Raw genomic sequence first — 27,825 nt, 5'->3', positions numbered from 1 at the left:
TGTCGACGCCGCACGTTTTGCCAAACTATTTCGCTTCTGTATTGAAAACAAAACGAGACTTACCGCTTCTGTTGATGCTTTCCGAAGGAAAATTATCCGCTGCATCGCGTGGAATGGTCAGATTTTCTCCTAGACCCTTAGTTTTTAAAATATATAGCAAGATATCTGCAAAAATTGGTGCATTTCGGATTTCCTTTTCCCTTTGATCGATGTTTAAACATATTTAAATGTTCATAATGCAATAATAACATATATCGTTGCATTCGGGAGGGTTCATAGAATAATTTGACGCAACGAGCAACCGAATAAGTATTACCGTTTCGACACAAAAGATGTTCAAAGTTGAAAATTTTCTTTTTTTTTCAAAATCGAATTTCTGCAAAACTGAGGGTGATGGCGACAAACTGTTTGCGGATTCGTTTTCAGCACGCGAAAACCTATAAGAAACGGCTATTGAATGTTACAAGTCCAAAAAAAGTCAAATTCTGTCGAACTGTGTTATTGGTGTGACCACGGAGAGCCATCTTTCGCTTTTTATGTATTTTGAAACTAATTTGTCCAGCTTTCTGTAACGTAAATGGGGGATTGTTAGTCGTACAATTAGTGATATAAACAACACGGGGTTCAGCATTGATGGTCACATAGCTTGAAAAAATTAAGGGAAACTAGAAATCGCGATCCCACCCAAGTTACCGTGCCCCAAAGCCACCCCCTAAAGCAGAGCCGACCGTTCTCGAACTGACGTCCTCGGTTCCGATCGACCTGGGCCCGCCAGACTGCAAATTGCTCGAACTTGTCAAAATTGCTCAAACTGAAAACCAGAAAGTAAAAACAAACAAAAAATACGAAAAGCGAATATGTACCAATAGTATCGAGACCATAATGAATCCAAAAAAAAAAAAACGAAAAAAAAAAGAAAAGAAAAGAACGATAAAAAGCGGCGAAAAAGAGGCAACAATAAAAATGCAAATGAGAATCAAAGAGACACCTCGACTGACGAGCGTTTTACGGTCCGCGCAGAGACCAGCGTGTTGCAATTCTTCGGCGACGATTTCCTACGACTGTTGCTGGTGCGCTACGTGTTCTGCGACGTGGTGTTGAATCTGCACCGGTCGTTCAGGGGTCGACAGCAGAGGCCCCGTTGCCATCCACCGCTGCCGGACGTCCTCGAGCATCCCAGCCTCCACAACCTGGTGCTCGACCTGGCCGCCTGCCTCGACTGTCGCGACCACTTCCCGGACAGCAACGAGCTCGCCTGACCCAGGCACCTTCCCTGCCCGGGGCCCGTCGAGTCGGCGTCCCTGCTGCCGCCGTACGCCCACGACTACGACGATTACGATTACTGTAACTACAATTGCAACAATAAAATCGTTACGCTGAGACCTCACTAAGACCGCGTCCTCGGTGAGAAAGGAAAGGGATGTGGACAGAAGGTAAACGGGAGCGTGTGTCGCGGGCGCGGCGCTGTGATCGTCGTCGCGTTCGATCACGAGGATCATCTCGCCGTTTTTTTTTTCTATATATATATATTTTTTTTTCTTTTATTCATCGTTCCTTCGTCTTTTTGTTTCGAGTGGTGAACGAACCGACGACGATGCACGGAGGAAGGGCCGCCGCGATACGAATAATCGACGCCGTCTCAGGGTAATTAACGCCCCTAGCGTTCAGGGGCGCCCGCGGCCGCCCCCTCCGCGACGCTGGGGGAAGCGCGTCGATACCGCGGGCAGAAAGGAGAACGGACGATGTGAACGCGGGCAGAGTTCTCTAAAGAAATGAAAATGCAAAAAAAAAATAATAAAACAGTTCTATGTAACCGCGACAGACACACAGACACACATACACACCGCTGCCAGTTTTTTGCTACGGACTAGTAACGAGACACAAAAATAAAAGAAAAGAAATCTATATATATATATATATATATATATATACATAAAAAATATATATAATATATTCTGTCACCGCGTCGATGGTAATATTATTAACGTATGAAAGAGAGGAGACTATTGTGATGCTGCATGTGGACGATGAGTGATTTGTACGCACTGGTGCTTTGTACGACTTTAAGCTTTAGCGTCGTTTCGGTTCGGATAACAGGCTACGTGCACGCTCTCGATCGCTCTCGATCGCCCTCACCCGCACCGTCTTCGAGTTCCGTTTAGGATTAGCGCGCAGGGTGCGCCGGTAATTTAGATTAGAGCGTTAGAGATTAGAATTAGTCCTCGATTCGGGAATTCTGTGTGCACCGAGCAGTAGTGGCATCCCCTACGCGCATGCGCGACCGAAAGGTGGGGAGGAGAGTGGAGTCGTTCTATGAGGATTGCAATCGTTGAGACCCTCCGGTCGAAACGCTCGAAGAATAAGTGATTTTTATCAATTTTTTACACGAAGTGCTTATATAATATCCTAAAAAATATTTTTGGCTTTTATTAATAAACGAGGTAGGGTGCAAACAAGAAATTTGGTTTCGTGTTTCTGGTCTAGATACATTTTTAGGTGGCGCTTACAATTAGTGCAGCGATGCCAAAATGGGATGCCTAAGCGTTTCATGAAATTTACTCACAGGATCGGCTGAATTCAAAAATCAGAGAAATTTCTTAAAATATGTATCACTGGCTCTAGCATTACCCTCTATCGCGACTAAAAACACGGAAACTACGATGATCGGTGTACATTTCAGCGAAATAGTGCAAAAAAGGGTCATTTTACGCAAAAATGTGCAGATTAGAAAATACTGAATTTAAAAAAATTATGATACAGGGTGGTGCAATAGCGGGTCCAACTAGAAATCAATTATCTCAAGTTTTATTTTAATCGGCTCGTTGAGGAGACATTCTGGTTAGCGCGCCGATAAATTCACGATTTTCAGGAATTTATTGCGAAGGGAGGAATTATAGTAATGGAATAAAACTTTTTTCTATTGATTAAAATACATTTCTACGGTAAATAAAAAATATAAAAGTAATAAAGTTATTGCTTTTAAAATCTTTTTGAACGCGATTTTAATGGCATGGTTAAAAATGCATGCCACGCTCGTCCAGGCGATTTCAGCTGTTGAACTTATCTGAAACCAAAAATACAAACAGATTCTGGATCAGTATGACTGCCGCTATCGTCCGAACTAGAATTAATGACTTATCTTTAAAATTTACAAAATGCAGGCAAAATGTAAAATTCAATGTATTTCCGGCTTTGTTTTCTTTGCTATTTTCGATTTTAAAAGTAGCTTAGACTGAATAAAACTACTTGGTTGTAATCCCTGTCAGAGTCATAGATGTGCAGAATAAGCAGTGCAAGTTATAAAGTAATCGGATCGATAGATTTCGAGATTTTACCTGTACCATGTGAAAAAATGACGTTTCGAGAAAAACGCGTTCAAAGTTTTCATCTATAAATGCCGAGCCTCTGCGCTCCCTACAAAATGCCTATGTAGAAGCTAAAATAATTGGAATTTTTCCATGAAAATTTAACAAAGCATTCTTAAGGATATGTACTTTCTACAAATGTTAAAAGGAAACTCGATTTTTTCAAACCGTCTAACCAGAATGGCCCCTTAAATCTTTAGGCATCGCGGTCACCGTTTAAGCATCTCCTAATAGCGCCACCTATAAACTGCATCACGTCTGAAACCATAAATCAAAATTCCTTTTGTACCCCAACGAGTGTATTAGTAAAAGCCAAAAACATTTTTCAGGGTACATTAGAAGCTCTCCTACTAAAAAAATATTTTTCAATACGTTTCCACAGGCGACTCCCCTGAAATTCCAAAAACATATATTAGGTAACTTATTCATCTCCCTCCGCGCATGCGCACCGAGGGACCACGCGGCTGCTCGGTGTACCTGCACCTCCTACCACCCCCTCGATGCTCAGGCAAATACACAAGTACTCGACGGGTCTCGAGACCGAAATTTCCTAAAAAAAAAAAAATAAACAGTCACGCTATAGCTTCGAAGTAGGTACTCTAGCACAATCCCTCGTTCGATTTGAAATCCCACCGCCGTTACCATCGCACCCTGCGCTTAATCGACCGTCGTAACGAGCATGGAACGCGTTGGGCACAAACGCGCCTCTCCCCTCTCCCGATGACGATGATCCTCCTTTCGCTGCACTTCGTTGTAACGCGTCAGCCACGCGTTCGATTCTATTTTCGTTGACGTCGCGAGATCCTCCTGCTCTCTCGTTCCCGCTCGTGACCGGCCAAACGTCACCCACCCACGCGACACCCCACTCCATCGCTCTATATCCTTCGTGCTCGTCAATTCTCTCTTCGCCCAACGATCATCCGAAACGCACCTGCCCCCCCTCCCGTCGTTTTCTTCGCCCGCGTCTTCTTCCGCCCCCCCCCCTGACTCGCTCTTTCCAACTTCCCCCCGCGCCACCCGCATCCCCTCTATTTTTCAGCTAGGTGCTCTCCGAACGGTCAGAGTGGCGGAACCCGAGACTCGTTTATTTATAAGCAAAATGTAGAGCGCTCGGCGAGCGTGCGCCCCCTCCACCCCTCCACCCCTCCACCCCCCACCTTTTCCCATTGAGTCCGATGGACGATACACGGATGACGATTCGCCGAATTGAACGGAGCTGCTCCCCCGCGCGCGTAGCGATCTAGCGAGGTGAAAGATGGCGGAAGAGGGAAGAATGAAGAGGAGGTAAATCAGAGGATAAGGAGGATGGGAAATAAGAGTTCAACTGTGTTCGTGTGTATATACAATACTTATGTAAAACCTAGCCTTTGTAAGAAAAAAAAAAAAAAAAGATAAGGACGAAGGAAGGGAAGGAGAAGCAAGCGGAGGGCCATGGGGACACAGAGTCGATATAGCGTTGTTCTCTCGAACAGTACGAACGTTCCCGTCGACGAGACACATCTGTCGCGTCGAGATAGCGAAGATCACTAGCGCGACGGCACAGTGTATTATATGTAACACGCCGGACACCTGTACATTCTCTATGTTTTATAAAAAGTCACGACTCCTCGAACGCGATTCAGACGTATGTGTATAATACGCTGTGCGCGATGCTTCAGAGATGATTCTATATTTACTGTTTATAATGTCCAGCGGAATTAAACGAGAAGATACCGATACCGTGTCCTGATATCAGAGCACCCACGCGCGACCGATCGTTTCTCTGTGCGGCTGGTCTCTGAGGTGTGCCGCGGGGGGTCGCGTCGGTCGTGTCTTGTACACCGTGTGCACTTGATTCTCGGAAGCACTCGTACGGTTAGGGATGCAGTGCTAAATCACTAACAGTGATTTATCACAGTGATCGCTGAATCACGATCACGGTCGTGATTGAAGTTAAATCACGACCGTGATTGAAGTTAAATCACGACCGTGATTGTGATTTTTTTTTAACACGAGTCAATTGTTTACTGTGATCGTAATTCTTGATCTTGATTGAATTATTTTTTATAAAATCATTCAATATAGCTTGTGTTACAGTCAAAGCGTGCTAATTCGGCGAATATATAGAATATTCATTCATGAATAGTCAATGTATGCACGCACTGATTTGATTGGCTAAAGTATTTGCATGTACAGTACACTTTTTAACTAAAGTGAAGAAATACTCGTTAATTTAAATAGATCAAGAGCGATTATAATGGTTCAAAATATACAACTGAGATTCTATAAGAACAGTGAGGACTTGAGAATCTTTCGAGAGAAAGTAGAAATTGGGGTTAGGTATGTGGCTCTCCACCAATCAGAAGCGATCACGAAAATCGCGAATCACTGTTCTGCCTGCACCAATCAGAAGCGATCACGAAAATCACGGATCACTGTGAAAAATCACCGTGATTGGGAACGAACGTGATCGGATCACTCGTGATTCTAGGACCACCGTTTTGTTCAGAGAAATGAACAAAATTTTTTTTTTTTAATCTACAAGAGATGCGCAATGAATGCCATTAATCAGATTTTCTATTGAGTTCATTATTTGAAAGAGACTAATTGCTTAATAAACCTCTGATTTCCATGCGTCCGAGATGGCACCTGTCGTATGCAAGAAAGCACATTTGTATCACATTTGCCATTTCAATGTAGAGGTGGGCAAAAATGTTATTTAAATACAAATTTCGAATATCGAATAAAAGTTGAAAAATATTAACTTTATTCGACACGTAGCGACTAACTTTTTTTTAACTTTTATTCGTTATTCGAAATTTTAATTTAAATTAAACTTTTGCCCATCTCTGCCCCAGTGGTATCCATTGCACACCACTTGAGTGACTCTCCCCTTAGACACTATTTCTCAGGGAGGCACTATACAGCGAAGTAACCGACCTCTCCGAGTGCGCGAGAGATGGGCCGGCTCGTTCACTGTGCGCACGCGGTTGGCGAACGAAAATCGAATGCACTCGGTGTACGAGGGGCGATTCCTTGGGAGGTTTGCTAACGTTGCGGCTAGCGGTGCTGGAAGCTTTGAGGATGCACTGTATGCACTTTGTGATACACTGTACCGTAATTGGGTTGCAATACAGCTCTTTCAGAGATTCATTCGTGTGATCATACTGGGGCTGCTACTGTTACTACTGCTACTACATATAATACTTCGTGATGATTCCAGGGGTTGTGCCCTTTGTGATACTCCACCCTCTGACACAGTTCTTTATATGCTACTGTATCGCATGTCACATTATTATCGTTTGATAATGTTCGTTAGTTGTTCGGTACAGTACTATACTACTTTGATAATGTTGTGCTACAGTTGTTCGCAGCTCTGTTGACTATAGATGCGACTTGCTCAGTGGTCTACTACCTCTATAATTAGCTAGATTACATGCACTTCGTACGTAGCTAGTAATAATACTGGCGATAAAGCGTACAGTAGTACCGCACTGCGTTTCTCACTTTCCCTGGACCGTAGCACCTGCGGTACCATCAGTAGAACTACTAAAATTTTGAGCAAGAACTATACACAGAGGGTCCCTTAAATTGTAGGACCCGCCTCAGAGATGGATTCAGCATTTGTAGATAACGAGAAAGAGTTCACCTCCTTCACGACGTACAGTAACTTCTGTGAAAAATTAAACTGAATTTCCACCAAATCCTAATAAAACGTAGAATACCCAAAGCACCAATAACGAAACACCTACGGTACACGTCGAGTCCCAAGATCTCCATTTAACCACGCACTGCAATAATCAATCACAATTTGAATAAACACAGAGCTCAACCTGACTCATAAACAAGGTCAAATGTATGGGATCAGGAATCTCTATAAGAGGTAGTCCGGAATAAGAGACCTCGGGGAGTCGACTTTGGCGACATTGGTAAGGCGGCTGCCCAGTAGCGCAGAGGACCCGAAGATCGTGGGTTCGAATCCCGTCACCCGAGGTCCGTTTTTTCCGTGGCTCCCGAAGATATATGACTACGAAATCTACTCCTACAAATAGGACATACCTCCCGAACTCTTTCTACCAAACTTCAAATGCTGACTTCGTACCTAAAGTAAATCCCACACACTACAAGACACACCCTGCGTACACAAAACACTATCATCCCATCGAACCAACTGCAGAGATAACTGCTATTCATCAGCGCCGTCACCAGTACCGTCGCTATTGTCAGCAAACGTAGCTAGCGTATTCTGAAACTCTGAAACTACCAAGCCCCAGCGACGCAACGCTAGCAAAGCCTCTCGACCTGACTCACCCAATGGGCGCGCCGTGTACCAGAGAGAACCCTGGACCGGGCGGAAAGACCACGACCCTGGCGAGCCTTGAAACCTCCTGCGATGATCGTTCCCCGCGACTTCACTCCGCCCGTCAACGGGAAGACGCGAATCGCTGGGGAACGGCGCGTTGTTGCGCCCGGCGGCGCGGCGTGCTCGTTGCGCAGTCGAGTGCCAAGACGTGACATAATCGACGAATCTGTCACCGCCGTCAGCTGAATTATACACGGTGTTTCATAATACAGGGAACGTTAAGCTTTCGGGCGAATTCAGCACGCAAAGATGACGATGGAAGTTCGTAGGAATTACATAGGGTTCCATGGGAACACCCACCCCTGGTATAACTTTGCTCCTGAGCTACAGGTATCCTTGCTCTTCGCGGACAGAGATACTTTAGCACGTTTAATGCGTACTGTGCGTCTATATAGTTTAATTTAGATCTTCCACGGGAGATTAGATAGTGATGGTCAATCATAGAAAAGTGGCGTTATGTTAACCCTTCCGCTGCGGTATTCGACTTCATTCCACGCAATTAAAAAATGCGAAGAAGTATTCTCTCGTGCTGCGATGCTCGGCAATATTCTCCGATATACCTGGTCGACTGTTTATTTCTTGGATTCCATTTCTTTAGCCCCTCAGAGACGGTTCTACCTGTAACCATAGGTTGCAAATTAAAAACATTTCTTATTCGTCTAGAATTCACACTGTTCAAGAATCGTTGGAAAATTTAAATACGCAGCGAGAGGGTTAATCTTCCCGTGACTTTTAAGTAGCGGCTGAAAAGTTTCGTTTCTGGGAAATATTCTGTGAACATATTCAGTTACTTTTCCCAATGAGTACCTGCGGCGTCAAAGATTCCCTGTGGCTTTTTAGAAAGATGCCTGTGTTCAGAATATGTTCCAACGCCAGGTAATCAAGGATAAGCTTCCCTCGTCAGTTCTTCTCGCGCGCTGTATTCACCCCTAAAGCTACGCCCGTATGTTATGAAAGATCCTGTACTTTTGTCGCCCTTAATTCCTCGTGCGACGATAACCGATTCTTTCCACGGGCGAACGACACCGTCGACGTCAACCTTGTGCTCCCATCGAGCCATCTTCTTTCAGCTGCACCGGCCGCACCGTCGAGCTCCACGGACCTCTCCACGCCGACACACGACGCTTCGCTTGTACCGTTGCTTTCCCTAGAATAATTTCTAATAATTAACCAGCCGTCGATCAACAATCCCACGGAACCACGACGAGTCTGTACCACCTCGAAATGTTAATTTGAATCTCCAATTATATCATTTGATTAACTTATCCCCCGGCATTCTCGGTCTGCAGTTCCACCGACGCAACCACGAAGACACCTCCAAGAGGATCTTAATGGCGCACGCGGGGGTGAAACGCGGAGGACTCTTTCTCGCGTTCCACTTACTCGTTACGCTCTCTCTTTGGATTACTTTGGTTTGTTACGTTAGGTTCATTGAACGACTTTCATCTGCGATACAGTGAGCAAAATACATTCGGGACACTGTGTCTTCATCATCGAATCACCAGACGCGATTAGGTAGATTTAGAAATAAGAATCTAGACGTTCGAGGCGCAGTGCAACGATGTCGGGGGTGTTTCAGTACGGAGAGCTGTTTATCGTGCTGGGAATAAGTGGAAGCTGCGAGGGTGGCTAAGAGATCGCGTTTAATCGTTTGGAACCCATCCGCCGCCTTGGATCCGTTGTAGAGTGTACCGGTTGAGTTCTGTGTAAACTGAGCGAGGGGAATCCGATTGGAGCAAGCCAATAGAATTGTTCAACAGACTGAAGAGTTTTAAGGAGGCTGTAAGTGACTGGGAGAAAACAAACCACACGGTTCAAATACAGTAAGACTAGCGTCCCTCGCCTCGGCTTCGCCCGAGATATTAGCGTGGTTGATCCATGCTTATTGGAATTAATATCTTTTAAGGAAATTAAGTATTTTGAAAGAGAAGAAGCTGAATTTATTCATAATATTTCGAGAGAGATAACGTTCCCTCCAAATTTGGGAGATTTATTTTCCCTCCAGCGGAACACATACCAGGCGTTTCTTCGTTCCATGTTAAGGGATTATGCCTAGTCAGCTTTCGAAAAACAACGCGATTTTCAAGGATTTTTGTGTGGAATAATTACTGTATATTTTATTACAACTATTCGCTTATTTTAGAAGCACATATATGCAGCAACTCTCAGTAATTTTGTTATAGAAAAACATTAAAAAATTAACGAATAACAGCCATTCACGCGAAAGCTGTGTTGATATCGGTGAGCAAGATATTTCGGAAACCACTGTATCGATTGGCCTAAACTTTTGCGGACTTCTTTTATATACCAAAGACTAGTATATGAACCAAGGATTGTTTATTTTAACAAAAACTCTATTTTTAATTAACGAGAACAATTCAGACATCGAAAAAGCGTGGTTCTGCGTTAAACCGTTGCCATTTTGTCAAAAATTAACTTTTTGAAAAAGCCTTCGTTCATCTACTGAATTCAACGATATATTAACAGAATGTTTTTGAATTTTTAATTTTAGCTGATCCGGCTCAGAGAAAACTTGCTCACCGCACAGCGCCTTTATCAAAACAGCTTCCGTGAGAATGGCTGTTATTCGTTCATTTCTTAATATTTTTCTACAACAAAATTACTGAGAGTTGCTGCATATATGCACTTTTAATATAAGCGAATAGTTGTAAAAAAATATACAGTAGATATTCCACAAAAAAATCCCGAAAATCGAGTTCTTTTTCGAAAGCTGACTAGGCATAAACCCTTAATAACGCGTTTTTTAGACATGCTACGTAGCCTATGTCCGTCCTAGAGTATCCTGGAGTAACGTGTTAAAATTTGAGGAGGATCAGTTCAATGGGTCTTGAGCTTTGCGCGAACATAAAAATCGGCTCTCTCTTTACATAATAGTGTAGATAGAAGGGTTGAAGAAAACGTTGAGATTTCACCTCGAATGGTGAGAATTTTGTACGATCGAGGTCCTGTATTTAGGTATCGACCAAAACACAGATAATGCGGCTGCAGGCATCAAGTTCAAAGTTACTTCTCAGGAAGGTAGGGATAAAGTGTTAATATTCCTTTACTGACACGTCGAAGCACCCCATGATGAAGGAATTCCAAGCCTCGTCACGAATCCACCCTTAAAACACATACACTGACCTCAAATAATAATAATAATAGTAATACCGTCTTTATCGTACGAATTAAGGGGACTAGACAGTCGTTTTTCGTGAAAAAGAGACTCTGTCTTTTATTTATTTGTAAAAAAAATGAAAGCACATCCAGATGTGTCATTTTACCCAAGGTTTATTACTGCCATACGGATTGAAAAATAAATGGTAAGAAATATGTATATGCTTTAAAAATGGCGCTGCAGACGGGTAAACATTTTAATGTTTTTCCGTCGTTTTGGTTTAGTATCGGTTTTAAAATGTGACGCAATTCGATTTCAAAGGTGTGATTCTTGCTTTTTGGATTCATAGTTTCCGGCCAAACCTATGAAACAAAAATTAAATCAAAATTATGCGAGTGGTGGCTGACAGAACGGCGATTTTTCCGAGAAAAAATTCGTTGTATGTGCGCTACTAAAATCCGGTGACTGTTTAATTTTTTGATGAAAATCTCGAATTTTTACCGACCATATCAGAGGTTTGGCTGGAAATGGCACATGTTTTACACATCCTGTAATTTTTTCCAAGTCGATCTGAACCTCCAATTGTTTACAATTAGGAAAAGGTGAAGAGAAAAAAACATTCGAGAAAAACGCGTTTAAAGTTTCTGGGCAAAGGTGAAGGTTGCCGCTTGACGTTCTTAGCTGCCAAATCTACAATTTTTGCATTTTATTCAGAAAAGATAGTACTTTCGGAAAATGCAATAAAAAATTTATTTTTTTTCGACTGCCTAGTCCCCTTAAGCAAGGATGCCTGAAGAAGGGTACAAGTATCTTTCTCCTAAATTGATGAAACTCTTCCCCTCGATTCACACTTAAAACTCAGATCACATCTCAAATACCAAATGCACACATAGTGTCTACAAAGTAGAACAGCAGATCTAGAAGCAGAGATTAATATCACCTCATCCCGCATAACCAAGTCCACTGTCGAAACACTCACATTACAATTCCAAATACGAAATCTGTTCTAAATTGTTCCAAATTTATACAAACAATAAAAAAAATAAAACAGAGTAAGGTGAATCTCCCAATTTCTGCTCATTTAAAAGATAACTCGTCATAAAGAAGGTGTAAAAAATTTGTTTGTGATCAAAATTTGCAGAGTAATTGATTCATTCTTTAATAATAAACCAACCAATTCGAAAACTATTTAAGAAAGATATTTCAGGATTGTTAACTATTAGTAATTTCTAATTAAATATATAATGCTCTAAATGTCCGAATTTCTGCTCATGAAAAATAGCGATGTATGTATTGCCCCAAGCTCCTGCAACACTCAAGTAAATGTTTAAATAGTTTAGAATTATTTTGTTGCAACTATAGTACAAACGTAACACATATAATAATAAGAAAAATGCGAAGTGATCAGAAATGGGGACATGAGCAGAAATTGGGGCATTCACCTTAAATAATAAACAACAGCAACCCTCATCTCGATCCTCAAGAAATTAAATTCTTCCATCATCAAGCATTTCATCCCCCACGACGAAGTCCATTTTTGAAACTCCAGCATTACAATTCCAAATACAAAATCTAGGTATTCTAAACTTTACAAAATTTATAGAAACCTTAATAAAGAGAAAACAAAGTAACAGATATGCAACAGCGACTCTCATCTCGATCCTCAAGAAATTAAATTCTTCCATCATCAACCATTTCATCCCCCATCACAAAGTCCATTCTTGAAACTCCAGCGTTACAATTCCAAATACAAAATCTAGGTATTCTAAACTTTACAAAATTTATAGAAACCTTAATAAAGAGAAAACAAAGTAACAGATATGCAACAGCGACTCTCATCTCGATCCTCAAAAAATTAAATTCTCCCATCATCAAGCATTTCATCCCCCACGACGAAGCCCATTCTTGAAACTCCAGCATTACAATTCCAAATACAAAATCTAGGTATTCTAAACTTCACAAAATTTATAGAAACCTTAATAAAGAGAAAACAAAGTAACAGATATGCAACAGCGACTCTCATCTCGATCCTCAAGAAATTAAATTCTTCCATCATCAAGCATTTCATCCCCCATCACAAAGTCCACCCTCAAAAATCCCACCTACGAAATCCCTTCAAAACTCCATCAAATCTATACAAACCATAAAAAGAAGAAGCCCGAGTAACTACTAAACAACAGCCATCCAAGTAAATCGAATTCCCGCGCCCGCGAGCCGCGTCCCTCCCCAGCTTCGCGGCGCATCTCGCCAGGTGGTAGGCGAGGGGATTAATCCGCGTGAGGTCGGCGCGCGCTCAGGTGAGACGGGCGTTCTGTCCGGCGCGGTCCCGATACTGGCCGCCGACACGTTAACTTTCTATAAATAATCGCATGTATCCGGTCTGGCTCGGTGTCGTGGACAGGCCAGAGGGTACAGAGTCGCCTAGAAGCCGCTGCAGCGGTCTCCTCTGCCAACCTAACTCTCCTCTCCCTTTCTCTCTCGTTCCCGGAGGTCGCCCCGACCTCACGGCTGCGACGACGACGACAACAACAACAACAACAGCAACGCGAGCCATCCGCGAGGGGCAGGCATCCACCGGCGTGCGGGGCGGAAAGGGGCGCGGGACTGGAGGAGGAAAAGGGGCGAGTAATCGTGAATAGCCACCGGGTGATCGGCCAGCGTCGCCCGTGTCAGGTAGGCAGAGGAAGAGAGAGTAGGCTGGAGGTGGACAAGTGGAATCTAGGGGGGTGGGGATGGAGTCAGAGCAACGAGGACGCGCCTCGCGAGCGTCGTCGACGTCGAGCCTCGGCCGCGAGGTCCGTTGCGGCTGTCAGTACTACCAGAGCGACTCGCTTCTGCCGGAACGACGTGCTCTCCTCGGTAGACCGCCCTCCAGGACGATGCAGCAGCCACCTGCGGTCCGCTGCAGGTCAGTAACAACCACCTAACACCGCCCGCCAGCTAACCCAGTCTACTACCCTCCTCAGCGCGCATCTCTGGCACCGCTAGCCTCCGACCTAGCAACCCAGCACCCTTCACCCTGCAACCTACAGGCAACCTCCCGCTTCCCGATAATCGACAACGGTGTCCACCCACCGTCGGGACTCGTATCTAGGCTACTTTCCAGCCGCGCGCCCCGCCGGCATCCGCGACATCCACGCCGGGAACGGCGTGTATAGGTTACGCGTCTTGGCTGTGCTCGCGAGCCGCCGCAGCTATTTTAGGTTCGCCCGGCTGGCTATAGATAGAAACCTCGGTCAGCTCGCTCGGTTCCGCGTCCAAATCTCCGCGAAGCCCGTCTCCGCTGCGCGCGGACGGGCATATGCACGTGTGCGTACGTGTGTCCCTTTGGCAGAGGGAAGGACGCCGCGGTGCGGGTGGGGGCCAGGGGGTTGACGAGCGCGGCGGTCGTTCGATGCGCTGACCCCAAACCTTCCGCCGACCGCCTCGAGGGGCAGAGGGAAGGACAGACGCGACACGATCAAGTGGATAGCGGGTTATTGTATCGCGATAATGGGAGCAGCAGCGGGTATCGATGATCGAGCCGCGGATCGTCGCGATAACGCTACACCAACTCCGGATAACGAGGAGCCGGGGGTGGAGGAGTCTTGAAGAGGGTGGACGCTAATGGATGTGTCGCTGGCCGGCTAGATGCGCGGGGATTTTCGAGGGGATCGTTTGACCTGTTAACTGGGGCGCGAGGGACGCGGGGTAGGAACGGAAATGGCGTGCCCTGCGCGGTCTCAAATGCGTGCGTTTGGAACGAAGGGAAATGGGGTTAACTCGCTTTCGGATGCTGCTGTATTTTCTCCTCTTTCTGGGGTGTAGTTATTAAACATTTAGGGGACGTTCTATCGATTTAGATCCTCTTGTCTAATCCTCCTTCACGGTTAGCACGTTAAGGGGTATAACCGTCTGAACCCTCGGGAAATCTGTACATTTTGTGGATTTTTTTACAAGTCAACGGCTTGATTAATATTTTCCGTTTTTGTATTATGTTTACGTAGTATTGTGAACTACTTAAAAAAAAAGTTTCGATTAAAAAACTAACGTTTTTCGAAAGTTATGCAGACATATCCGAAAGTCTCTCGATTTTAGACGGCTACACGGTGGCCCTGAAAAAGCTGTATGTCGTGTGTGAAATCAAGAACAGTCAATTTTTTTTGATAAAATATGTTAATACCTAGCTGTCGATCTATGGCGCCGATTTTGAGAATTTTGAAAAATATGGAAATAGTGAGATCAAAGGGTAAAGCTAGATTTTTCTAACAGAAAAGTCCACGTTTTTTCTTTATAAATAATAGCCGGGGAATCGGAATAAAAAAGAGCGTCGTAGATCGATGGGGAATCTTATTACGATTCTGCATGCAAAGTTGAAAGTGAATTGGTTGAACGTAGCACGCATTTTTAGGGCCACCGTAATGAAAAATGTAGTTCCGCTGAGATCGATCGAGCCGCCCTGTGCTGAGTTGTATCACTCAAATACCTATAACTTCGTCAATTTTACGAATTTTTACATCGGACTTGATTTATAATATTTCTAAAACATCGATCTATGAAAATAAATTAAAAAATCCGATTTTTAACACTTTTGAACGGTTATACCCCCTTAAGGGGAGAATCCTATTCTTTGGGCTAAAAACGTAACAAGATTTGGGATTTTTTTTAGGAACCAGCGATTCGATTCATCTGAAATTTGGAGCATCTTTTGATGCATCTTTGAAGAAGCTGCAGGTCGTTTTTTATTAATTTTTAACCATAAATATTGTAGTTATGCACGATCATTGGTGTGCATGATATTTATCTACCAGGTAATCTGAAACAGAAAAATGAAACGGCGATTTATTTTATACATATGTAGCTTGAAATTGATGAACCAGCAAAAAACAAAAAAAAATATCGAGGAGTGTGGAGAGTTTTCAAACTGATATGTCTGAACATTTAATTTTTGCGATCCACTTTTGCGCCAATTTTCTTATGTAACAAAAGAAAGAACTTAGCGGTATTCTGGTTCATCAAATTCAAGCTACATATGTACAAAGTAAAACGCTGTTTCATTTTTCTGTTTCAGATTACCTGGAAGGTAAATATCATGCACACCAGCGGACGACGAGTTTTGCGCGGCGTGATGCATAACTCCTATATTTATTATTAAAAATGAATAAAAAAAAAACTGCAACTTCTTCAAGGATGCGTAAAAACATGGCTGAAATTTCAGATGAATCGAATCGCTAGTTTCTTAAAAAAAAAATCCTAAATTTTCCTATGTTTTTAGCCCATAAAATATGATTCCCCCCTGAAAGGTGAAAGAAAGTGTGAATATATTTTAAAGAAATACGAGGGGATATTATAAAATTCGTAGGCATATTTCGTGATTATTCGTTTTTGGGATTTTCGAATGTTTATATGTTACGCGCGATTCGTTAATAGTTTGTAGTCAGGCCCGACTCGTCGCTATAGGCAAAATTAGGCACCTGCCTGGGGTGTAAAGTTGACAGGGGACGCGAAATGGTCTGTTCATCTTTGGAATTTTTTAAAATAAACTTTCAAATGAAATATTACAAGCATGACCATCAAAAGCCGCAAATAAATGTTCGAGCCGGGCCTGTTCATAGTAATCTGAGCAGATTGAAGCAACTGTATCTTAAGAATCGAGGATTATTTAAAATACGATAAATAAAGTACGCCTGCAGACTTTCTGACACCTTCTCAGACCTTCCCCGCGTAGCAATCCCTTCCCGCTGAGTAACGATCCGATCAGATTGCGCCACTAATGAATTTTCACCGCTGCGACAGTAACTGCTGCTGGATCGCCGGAAACACGCAGCCGAACAATGAAACGGAAGCCAAATAAGCTCGACTCGTGTCTTCCTCGAGCGCCACCCTCCCGTTGAATCTGCGAATTAACCCAAACCCCGCGCAAGACTAACCACAGCCTCTAACCGCCGCAGGAGAACGCCGCTGGAACCTCCCGTCCGACCAATGCTCACTTTTTCCACTGAATCGTAGGACTCCAGTGAAACGAGCGCGAACTGAACCGCCTCGTTTCGCGGCCGCCTGCGCGGGCTACCTCCGGGTATAAGATAAACTTGAACGACAAGACTGACATCGAAACCAACAGTATTCTTCTATTGAATCGCTCAAGATTTCTGCGATAAAACTAGATTTTAACGCGTAAGACGAATGCGGGGATCCTGACGCAAGGGGCGCGAAGACGAAACTAAGCAACAAGATTAATACTGGTTTAGTTTCCACTAACACTGCACGATTGAATCCCTCGAGATTTCTGCGATAGAAGGAGATTCTAACGCGTGAGATAAAACCGGAGAATCCTGATGCAGGGATGAGGAGCTAAGCGTGGTAACGAGATTAACACTGAAACTAACAGTATTCAATTGACTCGCTCAAGATTTTTACGCTAGAAGTACCTAGATCCTAAAGTGTTAAACAAACACAGGGAGCCCTAATGCAAAGCAACACAAGGCTAAGCCTAAATAACAAGATTAACCCTGAACCCGTCAGTACTCCCAAAGCAAATGATCCAAAAGATTTATATTAAACATCCACCCCGCTAATCCATAAGAGAAAAGCAGCGAACCCTAAGACAACCGTCAGAGGCTCCACCCTTCCAAAACCGTCCAATATTACCAGCAAACAGATTCATTCACCTTGAAGCCAGGAGCTAGTCAAAGGCAACTAACTGTCCACCAACCCTAACACCTGTGTTTCTATCGCTGGCTAACGGACCCGAGTGGTCGGAGCAGTTTGAAAGAATGCCGGTGAGAACGCGAAAGAAAAGGGTGACTTTTCGTAACAGCGAGCACGAGTACGAGCCGATCGGGACGCCGTCGCCGTCGCCGAAGCCGGCGATGGCGCCCGTCGTCCAGATCACCGACACGGACGTGGTGCCCGTCGTGGACAGCGACGACAGCATCGACGACCGGGGACGCCTGCCTCTGGAGCTAACCCGCGCCGGCGACGTCAGGCTGCCGCTGGACGGGAAGATCGAGGACAACGCGATGGAGGGTCGCGAGCTGGGGGAGACCGGGGACACCTCCGAGGAGCAGGAGACGCCGCAGCAGTTCCAGGAGAGGCTGGAAGAGCGCTACCTGAGCACCGCGACGCCCGGCGCCGAGTCCAGGACCGACGGCGAGGTCAACACTAGTCAGGTGAGGGGCTTTCACTGGATGGACGGGGAGGTAGCGATTGGTCGATGGTTTTGATTTGTTCACTGAGGAGTAGGATTAGTATAGTATCTACTCGAGGCGTGGATAAGATTTTTGGGAAAATTGGGCCGTATTCTCAACGGACTAGGTTCTATGTAGTGGCGCGCTCGCAGGAAGGGAGTTGGGAGGTTGAGAGTTAGGGTAGATGCACCGTTTGTGGCCACTGCTTTTGGCCGTGTGCATAATTATCGTATTTTTAAATTGCTCGCAGATTATTATTATGAGGAGAATTTCACATTATAAATATTTGTTCAGTGTACCGCCGAAATATTAGGGCACGTTTATTGCTTACGCGGGATAATATATTTTTTAAGAAGTCGCCGGAATTGGTGTAATACCTTAAAGTGGCCACAAATGGTGCATCCACCCTACGGGATTGTCTCGAATATTTCTCTATAATGATATGCTTTTGTACCCTCTTCTCAGTTCGATGACATTTTTATACGTTTCACAGAAATATCAGTTATTTGCCAACCGCCGTTAAGATAACCTTCCGGTCTAAAAGTCGATTTTTTTATTTCGTTTTTCGAACGTTCAACCTTTTAGGAATACGTGTTTAAAAGGGTTTTTTGGAATTCGTAAAATTCACGAAGTTATAGGCATTGAGTAGCGGCAAATGCATGGGTAACAACCGGCCACTTGGCGCTGATGTAAAACTTTAAACGCGTTTTTCTCGAAACAGTGTTCTCAAAACCGTGGGACCTAAAATCGAGAGACTTTCGGATACGTATGCATAACTTTCGAAAAACAATAGTTTTTTAACCGAAACTTTTTTTTTAAGTAGTTCAAAATACTATGTAAAGATAGTAAAAAAACAGGAAGTCTTCATCGAGCCGTTGACTTGTAAAAAAATCCACCAAATGTACACACTTTCCGAGGGTTCAAACGGGTATACCCCCTTAATTTTTCGACGTTTCAAAGTAGAATGAACCCTTACCGGGCGGACGATGCAGTTGCCGCATGGGCCCCTGCAAAGAAGGCCCCCAAGACCCCATCCTCAAAAAAGAATAATTGTTTTATCCAAACACTATATATATTTTTTTCTGTGCTACTACACTCAGTCCGTTTTTAGTAAACCTCTTTTTTTCAAGTAAACCTCTTCATTCTTTCGAAAGAAAACAGGAACATTGCTTGTCGCTACCGTCGAAAACCTTTGAATCTCTTAAACCAATTCCCATTCCCTTCTTAATTTGAACCACCTTGACCAAAGATCTAACGAATAATGTTAGTGACGCGTGTAGCAGATTCTCCTCGGTGTAATAAGAAAAGAATGCAGCGTCGTGCATGCACTCCGTCGACTCTCATATTCATACGAACCAAATTAAATATTCACCTATTTCTATAATTAAACAAATAGTTCCATGCAGTTGTTTATGCCATACCTATGCGCTGCTAACGAACATTGCCAACATAATATATTATAAAATAAAAACTTCCACTACATTTAGAGCCTGTGCGCCACGGCCGGAATTATCTACTTGTGCGCCGACCTAATATTAGACGGACTGTCCTGCGGTACCTTTTTCAAGGAAGTAGCTAGCCACTCGATAGCAGGCGTCGCGCAAAACGACCGCGCAAGAAGGGAGCTCAAGGAATGTCGCGCGGACGCGTTTTCCGTTTGTTGCTCACCGCGGGCTTATATTTAGCGAAACACGCGTATAAAAAGACATTTGGGAGGCAGCGTGTCACTGTCCGAGGCATTGTGCAACCGGGTCGCGACGTTCCAGAAAACCCGTCGGTTTTCCCCGACCCGATTGCGCAATCCCCCTCCCCGGGAATACCTATAATTGCCCGTCGAAAGAAAAGAGAAATGGGAAGAGCCGGGGCGACGGAGCCGTCGAGTCGATCGACCGTGGAAATTCATCATCGACGATTCGGCATCGACGGGTGCGTTGCGTAAGACGCTAAAAGCCCTCTTCTGCCGCGCTCTAACCGCTCGCGGAAAAATAACACTGGCATAATCGATGGATGGCGATTCGTGCCTCCTATTTCTGGCCCGCGACGCTTTCGGCGCGCTCGGCGAAGCGCGCACGTTGTCTGTGGCCCATTAAACTTGCGCCACGCGTCGATGCATTCGGAGAGATTTCTGTGAAATGGATCAGACCCTCGTCTCCCAGAATTTCGCCGGCTTTCAGGACTTTGCGTGCTGCCTCGGTGGTAGAAGTGGACGCTGGAAAGAGAAGAATGTTATTTTGGAATTCAATGAGCTGCTACGCCTTTTTCAGAAAGACTGTTCAACTGCGTTACGTCTCTGTTCATTCCGAGATATCCTTCTTTCGTTAGTTTAGGGACATTCCACGCGAAATCGGACACTTTTTGGAGCGACATTTCGGATGTGGCTGAAATTTGAATATGTGTCTTTAGGGATATATAAACGTGTCTCGAAGGATTTTTGACGTGCAAGTGCTAACTTTTTTTCAATAAATTATAACTATGGAAGTAGTAAACGGGTGGAGATGAGGTTTACGACGTTTTGTAGAAAAGACATTGAAGTTTTAAGGAAAAATTATTTCAGTTTCAGAGATAAATTTTTTTAAGCAATTTTTACAAGACCAATTTTAAGATGCCCATGTTTTTAACAATTAGACCATGAAGGGGAAGGATAGAACTATATTCTGTTTTTTTAGATTTTTAAAATCGCGCTCGTTGTTAAAAAACTGCATTTGTTTAAAATAATTGCCAAAAATGGTTAAAAACAATTGTTTTTGAAACTGAAATAATTTTTTCTTAAAACTTCAATGTCCTTTCTACAAATCGCCGTAAACCTCATCTCCATCCGTTTACTACTTCCATAATTATAATTTATTGGAAAAAAGTTAGCGCTTACCTTCAAACACCTGTAAAATCGACATTTTTCAAAATTGTCAAAAGTCCTTCGAGATATGTTTATATATCCCTAAAGACTACAACATATTCAAATTTCAGCCACATCCGAAATGATACTCCAAAAAGTGTCCGATTTCGCGTGGAATGTCCCTTAACGTGTATGACTGACAAGGGAAGATCCCGAACCCGAAAATTAAAAAAATTCTGAAACTGTGGATACGTAGGGAATTTCCTTCTGATTACAACGGATTTTTTGTTTGCTGCCCAAATTCACTCTCAGAGGGTGTAATTAACCCATGAAAATCCGGTTATTTTCCGAGTTTGTGTTATAACTCGTGAACTGTAAAATATTTTTTTTTACCAAATGATAGATCTAATTAAAAGAAGTAACTTTTGTCTTGAAACTTTTTTTCTATCTTTTACAGTTCCCGAGTTATAACACAAAATCGGAAAATAGCCGAATTTTCGGGGGCTAATTTCACTCCCTTTGAGTGAATTTGAACAGCAAACGAAAATTGTGTTGCAACCAGGAGGAAATCCCCTACATATTCACAAAGTTTCAGAATTTTTTGAATTCTCGGGCTCGGGATCTTCCCTTGTGAGATTTTAACCCTTGGGCAGGGGCGGATTTGTATATAGGCTAAGTAGACCTGAGTAGGGCAGCAAATTTTGGGCGAAAGAAATTGAGAAAGGTTGAAACACAGACGCTTGAGACAAGTCTACAAATAATTCACTTTTCTTTCTTCTAGAAAATTAGCAATAACTCATATGTGACTTGTCATATTGAATTAATATTTAGGGTGGGTCAAAATGGACCCTGCATCCGCCACCCGAGGTTTAAACTAAATATTCTCTTTGGAAGGACCTTGATTCCCCTCAAGTGCGTCTTGGGAATTCGACAAACTACCCCTTTCGTGGGCAAGAATGTTCTCCAAGCTAGTCAAGTTGTATGGACTTTTCACTTTCACTTGTAGGGGTGAGCTTTGCGTTAGACACTCATGTTCCAGATTCCTTGGTTCATTCTTTAAAATACATCTTCAGAATTCAACAGATTACCCTTTTCATGGACAGGATCGTTCATCGTCGCGTGCTCGGAGAGTTCTAAATACCCTTCAGTCACTTTCATCTCTTTCTCTGTTCCCATACGTAGGAGTTCTATTTTCGAAGCAGGGAGCACATCACCTAGGTGTCCTCTGTTTCTTCTTTTAAGGCACCTCCGTCGACCGCCGGCGATACCTTTCCCCGACACCCAGAAAAAGAGAACCGTGCCCTCCGTTCGCGTGCAGCTCGTCGTCATTCTGCGTCAGTAATAGCTGATAGTTAACCTTCGTCCCGCGAATACTGCGTCCTATGCCACCGAGCTATAGAGCGCAAGCTCGCGGCAACCATCCTACGGATGCTGTTTAAATTCCTGAGGCAGAGAGATACGTGCGCTCAAATTCGAATGTATGTCGTCGAGTATCGATAATAGCCCGTGGTAACCGCAGCTATCCTACGAGCATAGCGATTCGTCGTGGCTGTCAGCAAGATCCGGAGTCTTGCTCGCGAATCTCTTGCGCCAGAAATCACGTTGCTCGTCGTACACAGTGTTAAAAAAGAAATAGTTGCAAAATTTCTCTGGCTTGCGGTGCTCGCTAAACAGAATGAAAGATGCGTGCTGCATAATATAACAATCGTTGAGGTTCATTCGTCTAAGGCTCAGGTCTCTCTTGATCTCTTCTGTCGAATGTGAAAGCATTGCTACAACCCCGAAGAATTAATTTACGGACCCACATGAGCCAAGCACTCTCTTCATTCAGTTTAGCGAACCTGCCAATTTTTAAACCTCTTCTCAGCGCCCTATATGAATAATCACTTATATCGACCAGGGAAGAATGAACGACGCCACTACTTTTATTTCAGGTAGACTCGTTGGCATTGGAGGAGCTGCCTCTGCGCCGCGGTGCACGTGGCCTGCCCCAAAAGCTGAAGACACAGGCTGGGAAGCTTCGCTCCCGTTTAAGAAGCATCCAAAGACCGTCCTTTACATTCACCGACCGACCGAAGCCCGAGAAGACGCGGTCCACGAGCAGCGGCAGGTCAGACAGGTCCCGCAGCGAGAAGAGACCCAGCCGAATGGACAGGATAAGGTCGTCCATCTCCGAGAAATCGAGATTCAGCCTGCCGAATCGTCCGCGGCTCTCCCTGCCAGATCGCTCTAAGTTCCACCTCCCGGAACGACCAAAGTTCCACCTGCCCGAGCGACCAAAGTTCAACCTGAAGAAGCCGAACATACGTCTCCCGAATGCCCTGACGCGCTCCAAGAAGCAGCCAGCTGGCGAGGAGCGTTCCACCGGCTCCACGCGCAGGAACCTCTTCGACTTCTCCACCTACCCCCGACTGTTCGATAAGAAGTCGAAAGTGCAGGGCGAGTACGCGACCTCGACGCCCAAGGACTCGCGGGCACAGTCCGCTGAGAGCTCAACGTTCCCCAGGGCGCGTAAGGGCTCGGCTGCGGCCGATAGGTGGGCGCAGAGGTTCGACGAGACGGCGTACATCGACGAGGACCGCTCCGACGCGGAGACCGCGGCGGAGAGGGCGCGACCATGGCGGCATCCGTCGCTGGAGCAGCCCAGACTGTCCGTGGGGATAGCAGAGCAGGCGCTGGCTGGGATCCCCTGGGAGGAGAGACGGCGACTGGAGCAGTTGCAGTACATGGACTACGAGCAGGAGTCGCCTGAAGTCTCTGACCATCAGCCTCCTCCGAAGTCAGAGGCCGCCAGGGTAGCGAAGGAGGCCTACGAGAGGGAGCGGGCCGAGCTGGACCCTAGACTGTACGATGACCAGGCTACGAAGGACGAAGAGGAGGCAGAGGAAGGTGAAGAAGAATGGATACCAGAGAAGCAAACGTCCCGAGAGGACTTCAGACCTGTCCAACGATCGCGATCCTTGGAGGAGGTGCTGCGCACGAGGGAGGACAAGCATTACGAAGGATCGTTCGCGATGGTCGATCCGAGAAGATACGGCGTGCATAAGACGCCGTCCGAAGAGGAGGAGTACGAGGAGGAGATGGAGGAGGAGGAGGAACTGGAGCCGTCGTCTGCTCAGTCTGACAGGGAACAGCAGCACTCCAGCGGGAGCTCCTGCGACCGAAGACGCCGCGGAGTTATCGAGGAGATCGATTCGGATGAGTTCTTCCTACGAGAGGGTGGACTCAGCCAGGGTGACATGCACCTGGGCAAGTACCTCACTCATGAAATTAGGGACGCCTTACGAGCAGAGACAGCCAACGCTCTGGCCGACGATGACATGGCGCCGCTTCCTCCGCAACGTCCCGTGAGGATGAGGACCCTCAGGAAGCAGAAAGAGGGCTCGATCGAATCATACGACGCGACACCACCTGTTAGGCCGAAGAGGGACCCGAATAGGGCTCGGCGCAGCGAGTCCGCGGACGAACAGTTCCGTGAGCGAACCAGAAGCGACTCCAGGCACCGCGTGGTGTACCAGACGGAGGGCGATCATCGAGAGCTGATACAGGAGCCGCTCGACGATATCGTCGTGGTGAAGCCTATACGTCGGAAATCGAGGTCCTCTCAGCGCAGCCAGTCTCAGGTGCCACAGGAAACACCACGTCCGCCGTCCCCGGCTGCGCCTCCGCCCGCCGTTCCCACTCGTCGGAAACGTTTGCGCAAAGAGACGCCCACGGAACGGAGGAACGGTGATGTGGCGCCTATTTGCAACGGCCACGTCGAGTGGCCTGACTCAGCGCCCGAGAAGCCTCTGCCGTTGCCACCCACGGCTATGGACGGACTGCCAGACGACCAGGAAGCGTACACCGCAGAAGACGTCATGTCTGCGAGCGAGGAGAACCTGCAGAAGCGTCTACAGGACGAGGAGCGCATGGAGCCTGCTCCTGTGCCACCTAAACGACGATCCAGATCCAGAGGAACATCAGTGGCGCAGGACGAGGACAGGACGTCTCACGGCGCTGAGTCGCTGCCGGAAGCTGGCTACGTGGAGGAGGACATTCCTCAGGATGACATGGACTTCGGGCGCGATCTGTCCGGTTACGCAATCATAGACAAACGCGAGAAACCACCCAGGCCACCTCCGCCGAGGAGAAAAAGGGACAAGTTCGCGACAGCTCCGAGGTCAGTCCCGCCGAAGCGGCCGCAGCGCGGCTACAGCACGCTGGGCCCGGGGAAGGGCAAGGACACAAGCGTGCTGACGGACACCTGTGACGATACTCTGGAGCCAGCGGAGTCTACTCCCTACATAGAGATCGATTCCGACGACGGGGAGCACAAGGACCTTCGCAGCAACGAGGTGCTCAGCAAGATGCAGGGACGTCCGCTACCAGCGCCACCTAGGCCGCCTAGAGTTAGGAAGGATAGATCGTTAGACCGTTCCGCTGCGACCGAGCAGGAGATCGCTCAGGACTTCTCCATGCAGGAGGCCACGACAGCCACACAAACAGACCCGCTGCCAGACGACATGGTGATCGAGGAGGAAGTGACGCAGGCTAAACTAGTCGTAACCCCGTCGAGGTCCGGCTCGCAGATCACGGTCTCCACGGAGAGGATACCAAGTCCGTTAAGCACAGCAACGCCGCCGGTCCCTCCTCTGCCGTTGCACCAGCGTCTGAGGATGGAGGAGCAGGCAGGACGAACGTACGACACTGTCTCGTTGAAATCGCCGTCTCCGGATCGCGAGATGGAAGAAATGGAGGACAGGCACCTGTCCGCACCGCTTTTGCGGGAGACACGCGACGAGGACGCGCGTCTCAGGTCGGTTCGCGCCGCCCTGATGTCCGACGAGCCGGTGCGCATCAGTAACCTGGAGGTGGGCGACCTGAGGGTCGATCGATTGAGCGTGTCGCAGATCGAGGCTGGGAAGATCGTCGCGTCAGAGGTGGACGCGCTGGTCATCACAGCCTCCGAGCTGAAGAACATGAGCGAGATGCTGGAGGAGAGCCTGTCTCCAGCTATCATCAGGGAGCTGGTGGCGATCAGGAGCCACTTGGAGACCGCGGCAGCCGCGCGCGCCCAGGAGAGTCGTTCGGAAGGGAGAAAGGCGATCGAGGTGGAGAGGACAGACATTCCCCTTACTATGGACGCGAAGCCGCGAGAAGAGCGGGCGTCGTCGGTCCCTCGGCGACAGAGCCCCACGGGTGACGAGTGGTCGCCGGTGTCTATGGAGGAGCAGAAAAAGGTTGTTAAAAGAGAACTAACCGAACCGACGGACAGAGAAATACAGACAGGCACACACACACTAACCGTTGCACAAGTAGAGGTCGCAGAGGCACCGATAACACACATACTATCCGTCTCCCGAGTAGTAGATCTCAGCGACAGTGATACCCTCACCACACAACATACACCCACGGTCGTTCCACCCACTGAAGATAAGTCGTTACGAATTTTAGATTCAGAAACCCCCCTTTCTTTGAGTCCGGGCACCGCTAAGGAGCCCACGCCGGACGAAACCCTTGCGCAGTCGGTAACGACGACAGATGGGACCGTCACAGAGCCGAGACTGTCCCCGGAACGCAGGCTGGACGACGCCGGGGAGTCACCCGAGCCGACAGATTCGATACCCACCCCAGAGTTCGCGAAACTGGTTGCTGAGCGCAAGGAGCAGGAGGGCTCTCCTGAGGCGCCGGAACGGAAGGGGAAACGGAAGTCGAGGTCCAGGTCGACGTCGCCCATAGACGTCTCCAGGACGAGGCAGACAGCTTCCCCTGTACGCTCGTTGCCGCCCACCATTTCCGTCACTCCTGACACGCCTGACAACTTAAGAGGCCAAATCACAAGCGAGATGCAGCCGCAACGGGCCGTCATCTCCTACTCCACGTACTCGGAGCGCTACGACGGCGAGAGTCAAAGGGAATTGTCCCAGTCGTCCTCGGGCGGGACCCATCTAATCGCGTTCCCAGCCTCGCAGGTCCCAGCTCAGTTTCTCTCGTTGGCCGCGCAGACGAGCCAGCGAGCCGACGACGAGCTCAGCGTGATGGACAGCACGATGCAGCTGGTCAGAGTCCTTAGGCTGGTCGGTCTGAGGGCCATGAGGTATTTCGTCGGCTACATGTCGTCCATGGTGGGCGGTGAAGAGTCCATGGAGAAGGTCAGGGAGGTGGAGCTGACGCTGTGCGCCCTGCTGCTTCTCATCGCAGGCCTGCTGATATTCTTCTTCGGCAATCCGCGGACGGTCACCCACCACCACCACTGGGACTATTTTAATCCACCGAAATAGCCGACAGCTTGAATCGGTGGAAGGAGGCTACCTGTGGATAGGTGTCTACGTGTTCATTTCAAATTTCATTATTATTGAAAGTCGAATTTATACGAGAATCCAACTTACGCGAGGCGACCTGTGGGCGCGAAGTGGCCAAGGAGATGGACCGGGGTTCGCCCTGCGAACGTGCACCGAGAAGTTGCAGGTGTGGAGGTACAGAAGTAACTGGGTAATGGAGTTCTTGAAAGGGAATTGAACAGTGGAGAAATTAGGCTCGCGAGGTGACTATTCTGGGGATACTTAGCTTTTGCGGCAAGGCCGAGGAAAGGGAAGGTAGAGAGAAGTAAAGTGTGATTGTTTAAGTATCCAAATATTAGTGGAAATTTGAACATTAGTGTATTTGTGATGAGAGCGTTATTTGCTTATTACCTAGAAATCTAAGTATCTCAGAATAGATTACTTCGAAGGACCACGTTCATTTAGAGTATTTCTTTCGTGAGTTCTATTACGTAGTTAAGTTTGTACTTGTAGGTTTGAAACAATATTCTGTATGATGTACAGTTCACTGACAGAATAAAGGGAAAAGTACAGGAGTTGTACAGTTGTTTCGTTGATCAAACCAAGTTCAATGGTCAGATCCATCCTCCAGTTAACGAATGCAGTCAATTATTATCGAATATCACATTAATTACAGCTGATTAACGACGAACAGGACAATGACGAATTTCAATGCCTGGAAATTCTTAATAGACAATG

At 46.4% G+C, this 27,825-nt stretch overlaps 2 protein-coding genes and 1 long non-coding RNA gene across 8 annotated transcripts in view; 2 read left to right on the top strand and 1 right to left on the bottom strand.

The window, feature by feature from the left end:
* Window positions 1-5,081, top strand: part of LOC143373780 (protein SCAI) — a 30,257-nt gene extending 25,176 nt beyond the window's left edge. For 3 of the 6 annotated variants that reach the window (XM_076821361.1, XM_076821335.1, XM_076821352.1), the window contains exon 4: window positions 1,121-5,081. In XM_076821361.1, the coding sequence (XP_076677476.1) occupies window positions 1,121-1,380 (260 nt within the window). In that variant the 3' untranslated portion in view covers window positions 1,381-5,081. Of the gene's footprint in view, window positions 1-984 lie in introns of all 6 variants that reach the window. The other 3 variants (XR_013086532.1, XM_076821370.1, XM_076821342.1) reach the window with 3 other exon arrangements.
* LOC143373877 (uncharacterized) lies at window positions 709-7,935 on the bottom strand. Its single transcript, XR_013086553.1, has 3 exons — window positions 7,656-7,935; window positions 989-1,348; window positions 709-811 (listed from the first exon to the last, which is right to left on the bottom strand). It is a non-coding gene; the product is annotated as an uncharacterized LOC143373877 (long non-coding RNA).
* Window positions 7,936-13,173: 5,238 nt separating this feature from the next.
* On the top strand, window positions 13,174-27,662 carry LOC143373403 (uncharacterized). The gene is made up of 3 exons (XM_076820636.1): window positions 13,174-13,733; window positions 17,622-17,973; window positions 22,759-27,662. Exons 1-3 carry the CDS (start codon window positions 13,558-13,560, stop codon window positions 27,085-27,087), a joined length of 4,857 nt encoding a protein of 1,618 aa, XP_076676751.1. The 5' UTR covers window positions 13,174-13,557; the 3' UTR covers window positions 27,088-27,662.
* The last annotated feature ends 163 nt before the right edge of the window (window positions 27,663-27,825 follow it).

This window comes from Andrena cerasifolii, chromosome 1 (genome assembly GCF_050908995.1).
Source record: "Andrena cerasifolii isolate SP2316 chromosome 1, iyAndCera1_principal, whole genome shotgun sequence".
NCBI lineage: Eukaryota > Metazoa > Arthropoda > Insecta > Hymenoptera > Andrenidae > Andrena > Andrena cerasifolii.
The sequence above is the reverse complement of the archived record's forward strand: the minus strand, read 5'-3'. Positions and strand labels throughout refer to the sequence as shown.